The sequence below is a fragment of the Bombina bombina genome, chromosome 3 (assembly GCF_027579735.1).
Source record: "Bombina bombina isolate aBomBom1 chromosome 3, aBomBom1.pri, whole genome shotgun sequence".
Classification (NCBI taxonomy): domain Eukaryota; kingdom Metazoa; phylum Chordata; class Amphibia; order Anura; family Bombinatoridae; genus Bombina; species Bombina bombina.
This window is the reverse complement of record NC_069501.1, coordinates 796,145,297-796,164,155: the sequence shown is the minus strand read 5'-3', so window position 1 is coordinate 796,164,155 and position 18,859 is coordinate 796,145,297. Positions and strand designations below refer to the sequence as shown.

The window sequence follows — 18,859 nt, the reverse complement described above, 5'->3', positions numbered from 1 at the left end:
AGTAATTATACCAGTTCCAGTTCTGGAACAGGGGCTGGGGTTTTATTCAAATCTCTTCATTGTACCAAAGAAGGAGAATTCCTTCAGACCAGTTCTGGATCTAAAAATATTGAATCGTTATGTAAGGATACCAACATTCAAAATGGTAACTGTAAGGACTATCCTGCCTATTGTTCAGCAAGAGGATTATATGTCCACAATAGATTTACAGGATGCCTATCTGCATATTCCGATTCATCCAGATCACTATCAGTTTCTGAGATTCTCTTTCCTAGACAAGCATTACCAGTTTGTGGCTCTACCGTTTGGCCTAGCTACAGCCCCAAGAATTTTTACAAAGGTTCTCGGTGCCCTTCTGTCTGTAATCAGAGAACAGGGTATTGTGGTATTTCCTTATTTGGACGATATCTTGGTACTTGCTCAGTCTTCACATTTAGCAGAATCTCATACAAATCGACTTGTGTTGTTTCTTCAAGATCATGGTTGGAGGATCAATTTACCAAAAAGTTAATTGATTCCTCAGACAAGGGTAACCTTTTTAGGTTTTTAGATAGATTCAGTGTCCATGACTCTGTCTTTGACAGACAAGAGACGTCTAAAGTTGATATCAGCTTGTCGAAACCTTCAGTCACAATCATTCCCTTCGGTAGCTTTATGCATGGAAATTCTAGGTCTTATGACTGCAGCATTGGACGCGATCCCCTTTGCTCGTTTTCACATGCGACCTCTTCAGCTCTGTATGCTGAACCAGTGGTGCAGGGATTACACAAAGATATCTCAATTAATATCTTTAACACCGATTGTACGACACTCTCTGATGTGGTGGACAGATCACCATCGTTTAGTTCAGGGGGCTTCTTTGTTCTTCCGACCTGGACTGTAATTTCAACAGATGCAAGTCTGACAGGTTGGGGAGCTGTTTGGGGGTCTCTGACAGCACAAGGGGTTTGGGAATCTCAGGAGGTGAGATTACCGATCAATATTTTGGAACTCTGTGTAATTTTCAGAGCTCTTCAGTCATGGCCTCTTCTAAAGAGAGAATCGTTCATTTGTTTTCAGACAGACAATGTCACAACTGTGGCATACATCAATCATCAAGGAGGGACCCACAGTCCTCTGGCAATGAAGGAAGTATCTCGAATTCTGGTATGGGCGGAATCCAGCTCCTGTCTAGTTTCTGCGGTTCATATCCCAGGTATAGACAATTGGGAAGCGGATTATCTCAGCCGCCAAACGTTACATCCGGGCGAATGGTCTCTTCACCCAGAGGTATTTCTTCAGATTGTTCAAATGTGGGGACTTCCAGAAATAGATCTGATGGCCTCTCATCTAAACAAGAAACTTCCCAGGTATCTGTCCAGATCCAGGGATCCTCAAGCGGAAGCAGTGGATGCACTGTCACTTCCTTGGAAGTATCATCCTGCCTATATCTTTCCGCCTCTAGTTCTTCTTCCAAGAGTAATCTCCAAGATTCTGAAGGAATGCTCGTTTGTTCTGCTGGTAGCTCCAGCATGGCCTCACAGGTTTTGGTATGCGGATCTTGTCCGGATGGCCTCTTGCCAACCGTGGACTCTTCCGTTAAGACCAGACCTTTTGTTGCAAGGTCCTTTTTTCCATCAGGATCTCAAATCCTTAAATTTAAAGGTATGGAGATTGAACGCTTGATTCTTAGTCAAAGAGGTTTCTCTGACTCTGTGATTAATACTATGTTACAGGCTCGTAAATCTGTATCTAGGGAGATATATTATAGAGTCTGGAAGACTTATATTTCTTGGTGTCTTTCTCATCATTTTTCCTGGCATTCTTTTAGAATTCCGAGAATTTTACAATTTCTTCAGGATGGTTTGGATAAAGGTTTGTCTGCAAGTTCCTTGAAAGGACAAATCTCTGCTCTTTCTGTTCTTTTTCACAGAAAGATTGCTAATCTTCCTGATATTCATTGTTTTGTACAAGCTTTGGTTCGTATAAAACCTGTCATTAAGTCATTTTCTCCTCCTTGGAGTTTGAATTTGGTTCTGGGGGCTCTTCAAGCTCCTCCATTTGAACCTATGCATTCGTTGGACATCAAATTACTTTCTTGGAAAGTTTTGTTCCTTTTGGCTATCTCTTCTGCCAGACGAGTTTCTGAATTATCTGCTCTTTCTTGTGAGTCTCCTCTTCTGATTTTTCATCAGGATAAGGCGGTGTTGCGAACTTCTTTTAAATTTTTACCTAAGGTTGTGAATTCTAACAACATTAGTAGAGAAATTGTGGTTCCTTCATTGTACCCTAATCCTAAGAATTCTAAGGAGAGATCATTGCATTCTTTGGATGTTGTTAGAGCTTTGAAATATTATGTTGAAGCTACTAAGAATTTCCGAAAGACTTCTAGTCTATTTGTTATCTTTTCCGGTTCTAGGAAAGGTCAGAAGGCCTCTGCCATTTCTTTGGCATCTTGGTTGAAATCTTTAATTCATCATGCTTATGTCGAGTCGGGTAAAACTCCGCCTCAAAGGATTACAGCTCATTCTACTAGGTCAGTTTCTACTTCCTGGGCATTTAGGAATGAAGCTTCGGTTGATCAGATTTGCAAAGCAGCAACTTGGTCTTCTTTGCATACTTTTACTAAATTCTACCATTTTGATGTGTTTTCTTCTTCTGAAGCTGTTTTTGGTAGAAAAGTACTTCAGGCAGCTGTTTCAGTTTGAATCTTCTGCTTATAATTTAAACTTTATTTTGGGTGTGGATTATTTTTCAGCGGAATTGGCTGTCTTTATTTTATCCCTCCCTCTCTAGTGACTCTTGCGTGGAAAGATCCACATCTTGGGTAGTCTTTATCCCATACGTCACTAGCTCATGGACTCTTGCTAATTACATGAAAGAAAACATAATTTATGTAAGAACTTACCTGATAAATTCATTTCTTTCATATTAGCAAGAGTCCATGAGGCCCACCCTTTTTGTGGTGGTTATGATTTTTTTGTATAAAGCACAATTATTCCAATTCCTTATTTTTTATGCTTTCGCACTTTTTTCTTATCACCCCACTTCTTGGCTATTCGTTAAACTGATTTGTGGGTGTGGTGAGGGGTGTATTTATAGGCATTTTGAGGTTTGGGAAACTTTGCCCCTCCTGGTAGGAATGTATATCCCATACGTCACTAGCTCATGGACTCTTGCTAATATGAAAGAAATGAATTTATCAGGTAAGTTCTTACATAAATTATGTTTTTCTGCCCTGTCCAGCTAGTGTAAATACTGTTCCTTTAACTCTGAACTTGTGAACTATGCTTCCAACTGTGTTTCTAGGAACATTCAGTGCCTTTGTTATCATTTTGTATCCTGTTCCTTGTTTGTGGTGCAACTAATGAAGCCCTTGATTAGTTGCATCAGGTGTGCTTGAGACAACACCAGTTTTGCATATTTGTGCTGTTGTGAGGGATTCTATTCAGGGGGTTGAATAATTTTGAGACTGCAGAATTCATTAAAAGTTGCATTTTCAGTTAAATTTGTTAAAACCACTTGAAGCATTCATTGTGATGAGCTATTTCAATTGCTTTTGTTTGATTTGTTCATTTGTTCATTGCAAACAGCTGAAAGTATGTAAATTAATAAACCTGATTTGCAATAGGGATTAATAAATTTTATTCCAACAGGTATAGATATTTATTGTACTAAAATACAATCAGATTTATGTAGAAATATGTATTTATGAATAAATAGAGCATATTCTGCTAAGATCGGGTTTGCGCGCCAGTAGGGTGTTTTTTCCACTTTTTTTCTCCATTGACTTCTATGGGTGAATAGGTTATCGTGTGCACGATATTGGAAGTTCGGCTTTTTGCACGTATCAGGTAAGCGCAAGAGCGATAACTTTTTCATTTAAACTTTGTGAAAAAACCTACTTCTAACGCAATTAGCATGCGTGTGAAAGTGCTAAATAGTTCTCCACTCGTAATCTGGCCCAAAGACTGGGTTTGCATTGTTGCCAATAATTGGCAGTTGCAAAGTGATAGTAATTTATGCTCTCAAAATCCTGCATCATCTACTGTTTTACAACCAGGTTACATACTTCTGCATTACGTTTTACCTACTAGCAAAAAAATCTTGTTCTGTACATTGAAAATGAGTTTAAAAAAAATGCAGTCTATATAGTAAGAGTTTTTTATAAATGTGGTCTGTAAAGTGATGTCTACAATTTTTAATCCTCGTATCTTAGCAGTTTCACGATTTACAGTATGAGACGTAAAAATCCTATTGAAAAAAAAATGGGAATACTACTTGTGGCCATTTTCTTCTACAAGAAAATTATTTCCCTCCCTGCTCTTCTTGTTCTTCTTGTATTTAGATTAAAAACTCGCCAAATCAGGAAAAGCATTTTTTTTTTCACTGTTGGAAAACATTAGTAGAAAAATACTGATAAAATATAAAAAGTTAAAAAAAATATAACCATTGGCAAACATCCCATCATGTATTATATATAAATGGCATTCAGGTTGTTTAAAACTTCTCAGGGTGCATTTGGTTTGCAAAAGTTAAAATTTACAAGAGAAAAAAGCTAATTTGATTACCGAAGTAAATTGGAAAGTCGTTTTAAATTGTGAAAATCACAATATTTGATAGCTGCTCTGAGGAAATAGGAACCATCTGAAGATAGATAACTAATTCAGATTTGAAAGAGAGTTACATTTAACTTGAGGGCAGTGTCAGGGCAAGGCAAACCAACCTTAGGGCTGATGTGTAGGTGTCACACTGCCACACATTATGTTAAAATATAATTATAAATAGTTTTTGATTTTGTGTTGCACATGACCTTCCCGCAGTAGGCAGGCAGCAATAGTGTTCAGTTGGCCCTTGGGTGCAGATTCCACCTTCTCTTTATAGTGGTAGTGCCGAACGAACATCACTCTCTCCTCCCTACCCTCACTCTCTCCTCCCTACCCTCCCTGTCCGTGTGCAGTGCTAACATGTCACAGAAACATAGATTGTGACTGCAGAACCATAAAAACCATAAGATTAACAACTCTGCCCAAAATTTCTCAAAAGTGTAAACTTATTTAATTCATAGGAAAGCCTTATGTTTATCCCAGGAATTCTTAAAGTCACCACCGTGTTTGATCTTCCCACCTGTAATGGAAGGTTATTCCATGAATCAACAACGCTTTCTGTGAAGAATTGCATCTGTAAATTACTCCTGAACCTACTACCATGGATCTACCAGGGATATAAGCATCATAACAAGATATAAAGTAAGAAGTTGCAGGGGCAATGAATCTAACCAGAGGTCTGGCATAAGTGGGTTTAGGGGGCCATGAGATTGATCAGAGGTTTCATTTGGAACACAGTTTGATTTAGAAATATAATAAAAGTACATGATTACCAATGAATATATTGAACTTACCTGTTCTGAATCTTACCAGTGTGTCCAGAACATATATGAGATCTGCACTATAATCCAAAACCAGCCATAAAATCACCTGAGTTTTCTGAAGTTCATCAAAGCAAGCCCTAAATAAAACAATAAAAAACGTATTTAGTCATTTTTATATACTAAAATAAGTACAAATTACTGCACGCATGCAATCCTATTAACAAAACCTACCTGCACACTAGTAAGCACCAATTGTAAAGCACTGGGATGGAAACTATTGATAACCATCTATAGTAAAAATTACTTGCCGGGTCAATAACAAAAATCTCTTTTTTCTTTCTGCAAATAAAAAAACATTTATGTTACATAAACATATATTCTGCTAATCGGGTGAGGGAACACTGCCGTATTTCATACACTGATCTGAGTATTTACTTATAAACTGCAGAAACACAATAATGCTCCATAGTTCATATCAGGGGTGTCTTCTTTTCTACACAATATAAAAAACATTCTTAAATTAAAGAGACAGTAAAGTCAAAATTTAACTTTTATAATTCAAATTATGCAATTTTAAACAACTTTCCAATTTACTTATATTATGTAATTTGGGGTCAATCACAATCCTTTAGAAAAATGTATCTAATAGGTTTTCAACAGAAAATCACCATTAAAGTTTATAGAGATCTCTTTCATAAGAAAGAGGTGAAGGTCCACAAATCATCACTTGTGGGATTAAAATCCAGTCCTACAGGAGGAGGCAAAACACCCCACACAACAGAGCTTTAATCCCTCCAATTTTCCCATGATTTCTTCTCCAGCAAGGAGGATGGTGAAACTTGAAGTGCTGATTTACACATCAATTGAAAGGGGGTACTGAAACAGAGAGCCAGGAATAGGACAGAGGGGTGTAAAGGAGTACATTGGCAGTAAAAGTAATTATCCTGCTGGAGCTTGTCAATAACCTGCCACAGGTGATACTGGGACTTGTCATGCAATCTCTTCCTGTTGGTGCATCATAGTACTCTTTCCTTAGATCCTGTTTCAGTGCATACTATACAGGATGGGCACTCTCTACTGACAGGTAACTAGGTACTTGCACTCACATAGTCCACAGGCTATTAGCATGAACATGTGCACATGATTCACATAGACTGAGGACATAAATACATCTGATAACACTGCATACAGTTTTAGGTTTTCAATTCTAATTTGTGTTTGCCAGCAAGGAAGTGTTGATTTGACCCACTACTTAGCTTTGACAACTGAGTGCTAGGTCTGTGTCCACTGCTAGACAGGGTCATGCAGTGTTGCATTTGTAGCAGACTACTCTACCTGTTTTATTCCCTTGACAGGTCTATGGACCTGCCTCCTAACAGAAAACTGTACATTCGCTCTGCAATTTCACAACTGATGGCTTTCATGCCTCAACCAGTTAAGCACAAACACATGCAAATGACAGAAAGAATCCTTTGCAGGCCCTGGGTTCATCTGGGACATCCCTAAGGAATCTAGATACAATGTACCTTCCAATCCTCATCCTCAACTAAGGACAATTATTCAGAAACCCAGGACTCCCTTCTGACTAAGTAGAAGAAGATGTGTCCTTTAATTTTAGATTGGAGCACATATAATTTTGCTTTCCTTGCAGATTGAGGACCTGCTCCTGTAGATAAACAATGTGTGAAAAAGATTGATTAGTTCTTTATGGCGGCCCCAAAAAACTATATACCTTACCAGTTCCTGAGGTGGTTTCTGAACAAATTAGCAAGGAATGGATCAAACCAGAAAGTCCCTTTTGTTCCTTTCACCAAATTAAAAAAACATGTTCTGTTTACCCTCTGAAAAATATATGGGAGACTATTCCAAAGATGCACGATGCTATTTTGACTTTGGCTAGGCACACTACCTTTTTTTTAGAGCACAGTACCTCTTTCATAGGGACATGAAACTCAAAAATTTTCTTTCGTGATTCAGGTAGTGGATGATAATGTTCTATTGGCTAGCATTGATGTAGAAAGTTTGTATTCTAACATCATGCATAACTTAGGACTTGAAGCAGTGAAACACTTTCAAAAAACAATAAATCCTAAAGGGAGTTTGAAAGATTATTTTACTATTGATCTACTAAGATTTGTCCTAACTCACAATTATTTCCTTTTTGATAATAAAATATATGTTCAAAAAAGGGGAACAGCGATGGGTACTTGTTGCGCACCCACGTATGCTAACCTTTTTCGTGGTTGGATAGAGCAAATGAGCATACTGAATCAGGATGTTAATCCATATATGAAGTACATGGATTTATATTTACGGTACATTGACAATGTGCTCATATTATGGTCTGGCACAAAGAGTGATTTTCTAAAATTCATGACATGGCTAAATAATAACACTTATGGTATGAAGTATACATACATAATAGATTAATCTATTGATTGTCAAAAATGATGATGGTGTTCTTAACACTAAATTATACAGAAAGACTACATCAACAAATAGTCTGCTTGAATGGAAAAGTTTTCACCCAAAGAACCAAAAACTACAGGGCAATACCTAAGGGCCAGAAGAAATTGCAGCAAATCTTTAATTGAGAAAAAGATTCAGGGAGAGGGGGTACCCTAATCAATGCCTTAAGAAAGCCTACCAAAGGGCAAAAGCCTCAGACTGAAGATCTTTACTAAGAAATACCACAACAAATTGTATTCCTCCACAGGAAAAGAAACAAAGTATATGAGTCATAGGGACTTTTGATGAAAATAATCACAAAATCCTTTAAGAAGCATTGGCATATATTCACAGATGACCATGACTTACTAGAGGTAATAACAAAAAATCCCCTTATAACAAACAGAAGATCACAAAATCTAAAAGATATTTTGACTAATAGTCACTATCTAAGCCAAGAACATGGCTAAGAAAAACTAAAGGTTTCTATAAATGTGGAAGGTGTAAAGCATGCAGAAATACGATTCCAACAAAATGGTTCATAAATCCCAATACAGATAAAAAGTATGAGATAAAAACATTCATGAATTGTAGATCTAGTATGGTTATCTATGTTGCAATGTGCAATTGCAATTTGATCTACGTGGGAGAGACCTCCAGGGAGCTAAGAACCAGGATCTTGGAAGATATTGGGGACATTAAGTGGAACAGATCAGTACCAGAAGCCCAGCATATGAATACATTCCATGCAGATGCTAAATATGACATTAAGTTCTTTGCAATTGAACAACTAAAACTGAAAGGTAGAAGAGGTGACTTTAACAAAATCTTGTTGCAAAAGGAATGTAGATGGATACATGAGTTGCAGTTAGCAGCACCTAAAGGGCTTAACGAAGCTATATCATATAAATGCTTCCTGGGATAATGTAAAAACATTTCTGATCAGTCACAAAATACTGAGGTGCAGAATGACAATCCCCACCTAAAGAGTATTGTATGGCATAAGTATATACCTATAGACACAAATATCAGAAATCACGATGTATCACTTGAAAGACGGGGTTGAAAATGGATTCAAATACTCTTAAGTAGTCATATAACATCAAAGCTCTGAATGTTTTATGGTAGAGCATATTTAAAATGAATACCCGTAGGACATACAATTTGAAGTATTTAATCACTAAATACGAGACAGAGTTGAGAATCGATTAAAGATGACTGTTTCTCTTCTTTCTCTAAACGGCTCTGAGTGATAAAAGCAGTACGTAAGGAAATCTGTTTTTATACATATATATATATATGACATATATAAAAAAAACATACAGTTCTTTACAGGATTTTGACTGTGTTTAAAATTATGTTAACTGTGAGAACGCCTAAAAAGACGTCTGTAGCTTGTAATTATATAAAACAAACATATATAACTTAGAATATCCAGTATGCTTGACTAAACACAAGCATTCTCTGCCGATCTGCACGGATTGAATTTTGACGTCAGACAGTTATACACTGCTGTCAATAGAACTGATTACTATGGCAACATATGCCTATAAAAGAAGCTGGGATGGCTGGGACTGCCCCTAAGCCCTGACGAAGTCATGCACAAGTGACGAAACGCGTCGGTGGACAGGGCTATGAGGGACGCTGATGTTGGATGAGACAATTAATTGAACTCTAAACAAATAGAAGAATTTGATACACTTGTTATAATATTATACGATAGTAGCAATCTATAGCTTGCCAATGTTATGGGGTTAGTTGGAGACTGAATAGCCAGCTAATTAAATTTGATGACATAACGGCTGCTAAGAAATCTTGCTTAAATATACTACATGATATGTGGAAAATTAACAAGTGGTCCGCTTGATATTTTCTAATGAACAATAATGTATAGTATGAATGTGTGTTGATAAGCATTAGGGATACAGTCAGAAATTGCCGACTGTGTTCAATCACAGCGGTACGCAGGAAGGAGGTCGCCTTTGAGCGCATAGACTAATTGTATGTGCTCCACATGTCTATGCCTGCATGCATGTGTATTCCTAAGTACTTTTACTACCACAGTCTCTCATAGCTCACGCAGTCTTTTTTAACCCAGCAGCTGACTCCTAGACTATCATTTAAATAGTGGATGTGAAATACCCCCTATGGGCTAGCAGTTACAGCTGTATTTTTATATGTTTTGTGTATGTTGCATATTTGTGAAATAAAGTGTTTCTTTTTAACCATTAATAATTTGATTCAACTTTCCAATTATTTTTTTTTAAACTTTATTTATATCAGGTTAAAATACACGTCAGGAATAGAATGTGCATTGAATACAGCAAAGAACGTTACATCTTAATATATTGCTGAGGTGATCTCCTGTACTGGCTGTGATAAGACATGGAACATACTTTATATATTACAACTTTATACATAATGTTCTATGTCAGTATTTGGTAGAGAGAACATTAGTGTGGTTTTTACTAACTAAATAAATCTTTAAATCTGCCAGATGCTGCGTTAGCTTAGGGCATATAATATTATATATAAGACAAGTTGGGGTGGAAGGGTATAGTGTAATCAGATTATTGTGAATGGTTTGCTTTTCTATTATATTTATAACCAGACCTTAGCATATATAATCACATTCTCAAAATCGGTGTACACGCATATCTTTCTCAACCCCTATATAAATATTTCAGACCTTTATTGGGTCCTTAATTAAGTCGCTTATAAACTGTACTGGGGAGTATGTGAGGATAAGTTTTGGCATAACAAATAAAAGAAAATTGAAAATTGCGTCTCTAAGATAAAAATGAGATAGAAGTAAGAACAGAGATGCGAATAGCCAGATATATATACTACAGCATTGTATTTGGCAATAACTATAACTATTATGTACAGGTGGAAAAGGTGAGACAGGTCAATAGAAGTTATGTAAGACCTGGGATACGTTTAAAGGGACACTGTAACCAAAATTTTTCTTTCGTGATTCGGATTGAGCATGGAATTTTAAGCAACTTTCTAATTTACACCTATTATCAAATTTTCTTCATTCTCTTGGTATGTTTTTTTGAAATGCAAGAATGTAAGTTTAGATGCCGGCCCATTTTTGGTGAATAACCTGGGTTGTCCTTGCTGATTGGTGGATAAATTCATCCACCAATAAAAAGTGCTGTCCAGAGTACTGAAACCAAAAAAAAAAGCTTAGATGCCTTCTTTTTCAAATAATGATAGCAAGAGAACGAAGAAACATTGATAATAGGAGTAAATAAGAAAGTTGCTTAAAATTGCATGCTCTTTCTGAATTACAAAAGAAAAAATGTGGGTTCAGTGTCCCTTTAATCTGGCCTCTCAGTGGGTGTGTTCAGGTACACTTGTAGGGAGAGTGTGTCATAACCTTGCATTACTTAAAGGGATCTATCTATGGTGTAAGATTATAAGCTAAACTTGTAACCAACAGGTATTATAAGAAGTATACTGAAAGCAGGGGAAGGCTCCTTTTTTCTTTCTTTTCCTTTTTTGTATTAAGTGGAACCATATGGAGACAAGCAGCCAATTATAGTGTCAAATAGTTGATGGCATCTCATCTGTGTGATATATACATTTACCCCCACCCGCCGCCGTGGTCTTTAGCCGCATGTGGGGTGAAGAGAAGTGCGTGTAAATATGTGCGCCATTAGTGTGAGTACTGATGCGATGGCCACCCTGAGAGTTCCAATTAAGGGGAAAATATTCTCCTTTCGCCATTATTCTATATTATGTGTCGGAGACTGTTAGGGGCAGATAGTATAATTAGCATTGCGATATGATTGACCCTCCCTATGCTATAGCATCTACATGGTGTGTGTGACAACTTACCAAGGTTCATATTCAAAAACATAAACATCCATTTAAACAATTAATATAAAACCAAACATAAACCTTTTCATTTGAGTCTTTGATACTGCCTTATCATGCATCTAGCGGCAAAAGTATGTTGCAAGCAAACTATCAGCCTCCAGGGTGATTCCGCAGTTAGGGTTTAGAGCTTTGGCGCCTTTAGAAAGGGTAGTTGGGTTGAGTTGGGCATCTCCCATCAAAAACCTTGAGTGTCTGATAGTTGTGTCATCAGGAAATGTTTTTAGATAACCCTGGAAGAGTTATTTGAATCATTGAGGGCCTCCACGTACTGTATAAAGTGTAGGTTGTTATCTGGACATGTATTGTAGGTTGGCAAGCCCCATGTCTCCAAGCCCGCATCCACCCAGCGGTCCCTCTCTAGCCCCTGCGGTGGCAACAATGACTCTGAGTCCTGTCCACAGACACTGACCTGTCAGTCTGATCCCATGCCGTTAGGGCAGAAAGGGGCACTCTCTTCTCCCCAATGCTGATATTCATAGGTGAAAGACCCAGGCCTCCCATCCGGCAATAATTTGTTGCTGCAGGTTTAATTTTAGATTGGGTGGCAGTGCGTATCCATCTTGGCGGGTCCACTGTTATAGAGAAGTGTGCAGCTTGCTTGTTATGCCCAGACATGTTGCCCGCTGGTATGTAGCCATCACTTTGAGTTGCCAGCATGAATGGAGTTGTAAGATGGTCGATTGGTTGTACAGGCTCTCCGTCCCTTGGCGCAGCAATTTGCCTGTCCTCCCCAGCTCTCAGAACCACATCAGGTCTATGCGCCATGAGGTGCTGCAGTGTTGATTCCGCGGTCTTGGCGGCTCCAACTCTTTCCATGAGAGATTGTAGGTGTTGCTCTGAGGGAGCCTTATCTATCAGTGATTGTAGCATGGCTTCTATCTTGGCTAGTTTAAGATCCACAGCGTTAAAAGATTCATCTACCCACATTATGACGGTTGGTGTCAATGTTGGCTCTTACTGTTTAGTTACACTGCTTACCAGCTTATATCTATTAGATGCTCTAATGTATTGCTGTAGGTATTAAAAGAAATCATATCTGGCTAAACCCCCGGGAGGGGAGATGCTGCCTGTGTGATTGCCGCCGCCACAGGCCTCAATCGTCCTATTCTGTCTCTCCGTGATCATTCATACAGCTTCATAGGTTATAACTTTGATTTTGGGTGGTATAAAACACAAAATGAATTGTGCTGGTGTTAGTAGCTGTATAATTATAGCAATATTCGGCGGAATATTAATTTTTCCCTCGGAGCTCCGGAAGAGTGCAACTACTCAGAGACACTGCTTGGACACCCCCCCCCCCCCCTCACAACTTTCCAATTTTAATTCTATTACCTAATTTGTTTTGGGTTTTTTTGGTATCCATTGTTGAAAAGGATACCTAGATTGGCTGCTGATTGGGGGCTGTACATATATGCCTCATGTTATTGGCTCACCCGGTGTCCAGCTAGCTCCCAGTATTGCATTGCTGCTTCGTCATCAAAGGATACCAAAAGAATTAAGCAAATTAGATAATATAAGTAAATTGGAAAGTTGTTAAAAATTCTATACTCTATCATGAATCTTGAAAGAAAATTTTGAGGTTTCATGTCCCTTTAAGGATCCAATGAACAGAAAATGTTAAGATTTTCTGAAGAGATCCTTTCAGCAGACAGGCTGTTAGTGCAGCCATATCTGCAACTATTGCAGTATGGTGTGACAACGTCTCTGACCATATTTCCCAAGAAAATTTCTTTGATGAAATTCAGAATCACTTGAGAATAGTCAAGACTATGAGCAGTTTAATTTTTTTATGCAGGTGTTGAAAGAACTTGCATTAATGCAATGTGTGCTGCTATGACTGTTCTGGTTAGAAGAGCCTTATGGCTGAAGTCACGGTCTGCTGATATTGTATATAAAAGCAGTCTTCTTTCCCCCATTTCATGGAAAATTCTTGTTTCAACCTGGATTGAATGCTATTATTGCTACAGTCACTGCAGCAAGACATAAAAAAAATAAGCACAGGGTTAAGTCCCTTAAATGATTTCACAATTTCACTCCTTTTGTCATTCCAAGAAGCAAAGATCCTCCTCTGCAGTGTCTCAGAAGTCAGACACCTTCAAGTCCACATGGAAGCTGGGTTCTCACCAATAATTCATTCAACAAGCCTCATTTCTCCTTCTGAATTAAGTAATAATTATCACAGACATTAACCTGCTGGGTTGGGGCACAGTCTGGGGGTCCCAGAAAGTACAGGAAGTTTGGTCTCTTTTGGAGGCAAAGTTACTGATCAACATCTTGTGCAATCTTCAGGGCTCTCCAGAGTTGGTCCCTGTTATGACAACAGTCTTTTCTAAGGTTTCAGTCAGACAATGTCACAGCAGTGGCTTACATCAATCACCAAGGTGGTATGCAAAGTGCCTTAGCAATAGAAGAGGTAGCCAGCATTCTAATTTGGGCAAAACTTTGTCATTGGATGATTTAATCAATTCACATTCTGGGTGTGGATAATTTGGAGGCAGATTTCCTCAGTCGTCAGTACATTCAACCAGGTGAATGGACCTTGAATCAGGAGGTATTTGACAAGAATGTGAATTCTTGGGGAAAGCCAGACATAGACCGTATGGCCTCTCACTTGAATTACAAGCTACTCCATTATTGGGTGAGATTTTGGGATCCACAAGCAATTCTAAAGATACAGTAGTGGTTTCATGGTCATTCAATCTGATTTACGTATTTCCTTCTTTTGTTTTACTAGCTAGGATAACAGGTGTTTTAGATCATGTTAGACACTTTTATTTATGCTAGAGAGATTTCTGCCTTTTCAGTCTTGTATCACAAGAAAATGTAAGACTTCTTGACATTCAAGCCTGTTCAAGCTTTGGTCAGGATAACATTATCAGCCCTGCTTCCCCTTTCATGGAACCTTAACTTGGTTTTGAGGGTTCTTCAGATGCAGCCATTTGAACCTATGCATGGTGTGGACATTCAACTGTTGTTTTGAATGGTTCTCTTTCTTTTTTGCCATTTCCTCAACTAGAATCTGAGCATCTTTCTCTTTCTTGTGATTTTTTTTCATCAGAATAACAAAATTTATGCTTACCTGATAAATTTATTTATTTATTGACACAATGAGTCCATGGATCATCTAATTACTAATGGGAATATCACTCCTGCCCAGCAGGAGGTGGCAAAGAGCACCACAGCAAAGCTGTCAAATATCACCTCCCATCCCTCCCACCCCAGTCATTCGACCGAAGTAAAGGAGAGAAAGGAAGTAATAAGGTGCAGAGGTGTCTAAAGTTTATAATACACTAACCCCTGTCTAAAAATCAGGGCAGGCTGTGGACTTATCGTGTTAAGAAATAAATAAATTTATCAGGTAAGCATAAATTTTGTTTTCTTTCTAATGACACGATGAGTCCATGGATCATCTAATTACTAATGGGAATCAATACCCAAGCTAGAGTACACAGATGATAAGGGAGGGACAAGACAGGGAACCTAAACGGAAGGCACAACTGCTTGAAGAACCTTTCTCCCAAAAGTGGCCTCAGTTGAGGCAAAAGTGTCAAATTTATTGAATTTTGAAAAAGTGTGAAGAGAAGACCAAGTTGTAGGCTTGCAAATCTGTTCCATAGAAGCTTCGTTTTTGAATGCCAATGAGGAAGCAACAGCCCTCGTGGAATGAGCATTAACCTTCTCTGGAGGTTGCTGTCCAGCAGTTTCATAGGCAAAACAAATGATACTCTTCAGCCACAAAGAAAGAGAAGTAGCCGTAGTTTTCTGTCCCTTACTTTCCCAGAGAAAACCACAAACAAGGCAGAAGACTGACAAAAATCCTTAGTCGCCTGTAAATAAAATTTTAGTGCACGTACCACGTCCAGATTGTGCAGAAACCGTTCTTTCTGAGAAGAAGGATTAGGACACAAGGAAGGAACAACAATCTCCTGATTAATTTTCTGGTCAGAAACTACTTTAGGGAGAAACCCTTATTTGGTACATAAGACTACCTTATCCGAATGAAAAATAAGGTAAGGCGAATCACACTGTAATGCCGAGAGCTTTGAAACTCTACGAGCAGATGAAATAGCAACAAGAAACAAAACTTTCCAAGATAACTAAATATCTAAGGAATGCATAGGCTCAAACGGAGCCCCTTGAAGAACCTTAAGAACTAAATTAAGACTCCAGGGAGGAGTAACTGGTTTGAACACAGGCCTGATTCTGACCAAGGCCTGACAAAATGATTGCACATCTGATACGTCCGCCAAACGTTTATGTAACAAAATAGACAAGGCAGATATTTGACCCTTTAGGGAGCTTGCCGATAATCCCTTATCCAAACCTTCTTGGAGAAAAGACAGAACTCTAGGAATCCTAACTCTACTCCAAGAGTAGCCCTTGGATTCACACCAATATAGATATTTACGCCATATCTTGTGGTAAATCCTAGTCACAGGTTTACGAGCCTGAATCTTGGTCTCTATGACCGATTCTGAAAATCCCAGCTTGGATAAGATTAAGCGTTCAATCTCCAAGCAGTCAGCTTCAGAGAAACTAGATTTGGATGAAGGAAGGGCCCTTGAAGTAGAAGGTCCTTCCTCAATGGAAGTTTCCAAGGTGGAAGAGATGACATGTCCACCAGATCTGCATACCAAATCCTGCAAGGCCAAGCCGGTGCAATGAGGATCACTGACGCCCTCTCCTGCTTGATTCGAGCAATGACCCGAGGTAGAAGAGCGAACGGAAGAAATAGGTATGCAAGACTGAAATTCCAAGGTACCGCCAGGGCGTCTATCAGTACAGCCTGAGGGTCCCTTGACCTCGATCCGTACCTCGGAAGCTTGGCATTCTGCTGAGATGCCATGAGATCCAATTCCGGCTGACCCCATTTGAGAATCAGGCGGGAAAACACTTCTGGATGGAGTTCCAGATGTCCACTCCTGGAATGTGGATTGCTGACAGACAGCAATTGTGGGTCTCCGCCCACTGCATTATCTTGGCTACCTCTGTCATGGCCAAGGAACTCCGCGTTCCTCCCTGATGGTTGATGTAAGCCACTGAAGTTATGTTGTCCCACTGGAACCTGATGAACCAGGCCGAGGCTAACTGGGGCCAGGCCAGAAAAGCATTGAAGATTGCTCTCAGCTCCAGAATGTTTATAGGCAGAACAGACTCCAACTGAGTCCATGTTCCCTGAGCCTATAGAGAGCCCCAGACTGCTCCCCATCCCAGAAGACTGGCATCTGTTGTCACAATCACCCAAGAGGGTCTGCGAAAGCAGGTTCCCTGGGAGAGATGATCCTGAGACAACCACCAAAGAAGAGAATCCCTCGTCTCCTGCTCCAGCTGTATTCGCGGAGACAGATCTGCATAATCTCCACTGACTGAGCATGTCTAACGTCTGAGGTGGAAACGGGCGAACGGAATGATGTCCATTGCCGCTACCATCAGACCGATTACCGCCATGCACTGAGCCACTGATGGCCGAGGAGAGTACTGAACCGCTAGGCAAGAACCAAAAATCTTTGATTTCCTGACTTCTGTCAGAAAAATCTTCATTGATAAGGAATCTATTATGGTTCCCAAGAAAATTACTGTCATATTTGGAACTAAGGAACTCTTTTCCAAATTTACCTTCCATCCATCAGATCGCAGGAAAGATAACAACATTTCCGTGTGGGATCTTGCTTATTGAAGGGATGGTGCATGGACCAGAATGTTGTGCAGATAAGGTGCCACTGTAATGCCCCGCTATCGGAGCACCGCCAACAGTGATCCCAGAACCTTTGAGAAAATTCTGGGAGCTTTGGCAAGGCCAAATGGAAGAGCCACGAACTGAAAGTGTTTGTCTAAAAATGCAAATCTTAGAAACTTGTGATGGTCCCTGTGGATGGGAACATGCAAGTACGCGTCCTTTAAATTCACGGTTGTCATAAATTGACCCTCTTGGATCAGAGGAAGAATGGAATGAATAGTTTCCATCTTGAAGGACGGTACTCTGAGAAACTTGTTTAGACTCTTGAGGTCTAAAATTGGTCTGAAAGTTCCCTCTTTTTTGGGAACCACGAACAGATTGGAATAGAACCCCAGACCCCGTTCCTGCATGGGCACAGGAACTATCACTCCCAGGTCAGAGAGGTCCCGTACACAGTGTTAGAACGCCTTTCTTTTTGTCTGGTCTACAGATAGTCTTGAAAGCAGAAACCTGCCCCTGTCAGTAAAGTTTTTGAACTCTAGTTTGTATCCCTGGGACACGATGTCCACCGCCCAGGGATCCTGAACATCTTGAACCCAAGCCTGGGCAAAGAAGGAAAGTCTGCCTCCTACAAGATCCGGTCCCGGATCGAGGGCAGGCCCTTCATGCTGTTTTTTATTCAACAGCAGGCTTCTTGGATTGTTTTCCCTTGTTCCAAGACTGATTGGGTCTCCAGGAAGGTTTGGACTGTTCCGGCTTGGAAGAGGAAGTGGAATGGCCCTTTCCTCCCATAATGAAGGGAAGCATCAGTAATAAAGGAATTGGCCAACTTAAGGGCCTTCAAGGGGAGTGTCTGTCCTAATAGAATCAGACAACGCATCAAACCAGTATGCTGCCACAGTGATGGTAGCAATGCACACTGCAGGTTGCCATTGTAAACCCTGGTGTACATACATCATCTTAAGTAACCCCTCTAAATTGCTCCTTCCACCTTGGGAACTGTTTGCCAAGACTCCTTGATAGAGTCCACTATGGGAAACATTTTCTTAAATATAGGGGATGGAGATTAACTGAGCAATTTTACCCAAACACACCATCCACCACTGCAGATCCAAAGTGAGGCTGTATGACGATGTAGAGCAGTAACAGGACTAGTCCATCCGAACTTAGCTACGGGGGTGCAGGCTGTAAAAATGGCCAGAAGGACCGAAAATGTATCAGCAAAAACAGAGTAACAGCAGCACTAAAAAGGCTTCAGAGAGAAGGGCTGATGCAATAAAAAAAGAAATTTATTGTAACAGTTTAAAAATCAGGTACGTGGCAGGCAAACATCCTGACTAGTTTTGTGCACAAACCACCTATTTAAAGGGACAGCAAAAGACAATCAATTAAATTTTTAAAAACAAAAGTACAATAGTACATTAAAATGAATGAATGGTACATATAAATCATTTACATACCCACAAAGGAAAGAGAAACACTTAATAAAAAGGTAG

The 18,859-nt window shown here is 39.4% G+C and overlaps 1 protein-coding gene across 1 annotated transcript in view; it reads right to left on the bottom strand.

Annotated features, from left to right (window-relative positions):
• The window catches only part of CNGA3 (cyclic nucleotide gated channel subunit alpha 3), a 118,996-nt gene that overhangs the window by 6,084 nt on the left and 94,053 nt on the right, over nt 1-18,859 (bottom strand). The window contains exons 7-10 of the mRNA XM_053705458.1: nt 17,264-17,277; nt 9,018-9,033; nt 5,582-5,689; nt 5,381-5,487 (exon numbers count right to left, since the gene is read on the bottom strand). Of these exons, the coding sequence (XP_053561433.1) occupies nt 5,381-5,487; nt 5,582-5,689; nt 9,018-9,033; nt 17,264-17,277 (245 nt within the window). The remainder of the gene's footprint in view (nt 1-5,380; nt 5,488-5,581; nt 5,690-9,017; nt 9,034-17,263; nt 17,278-18,859) is intronic.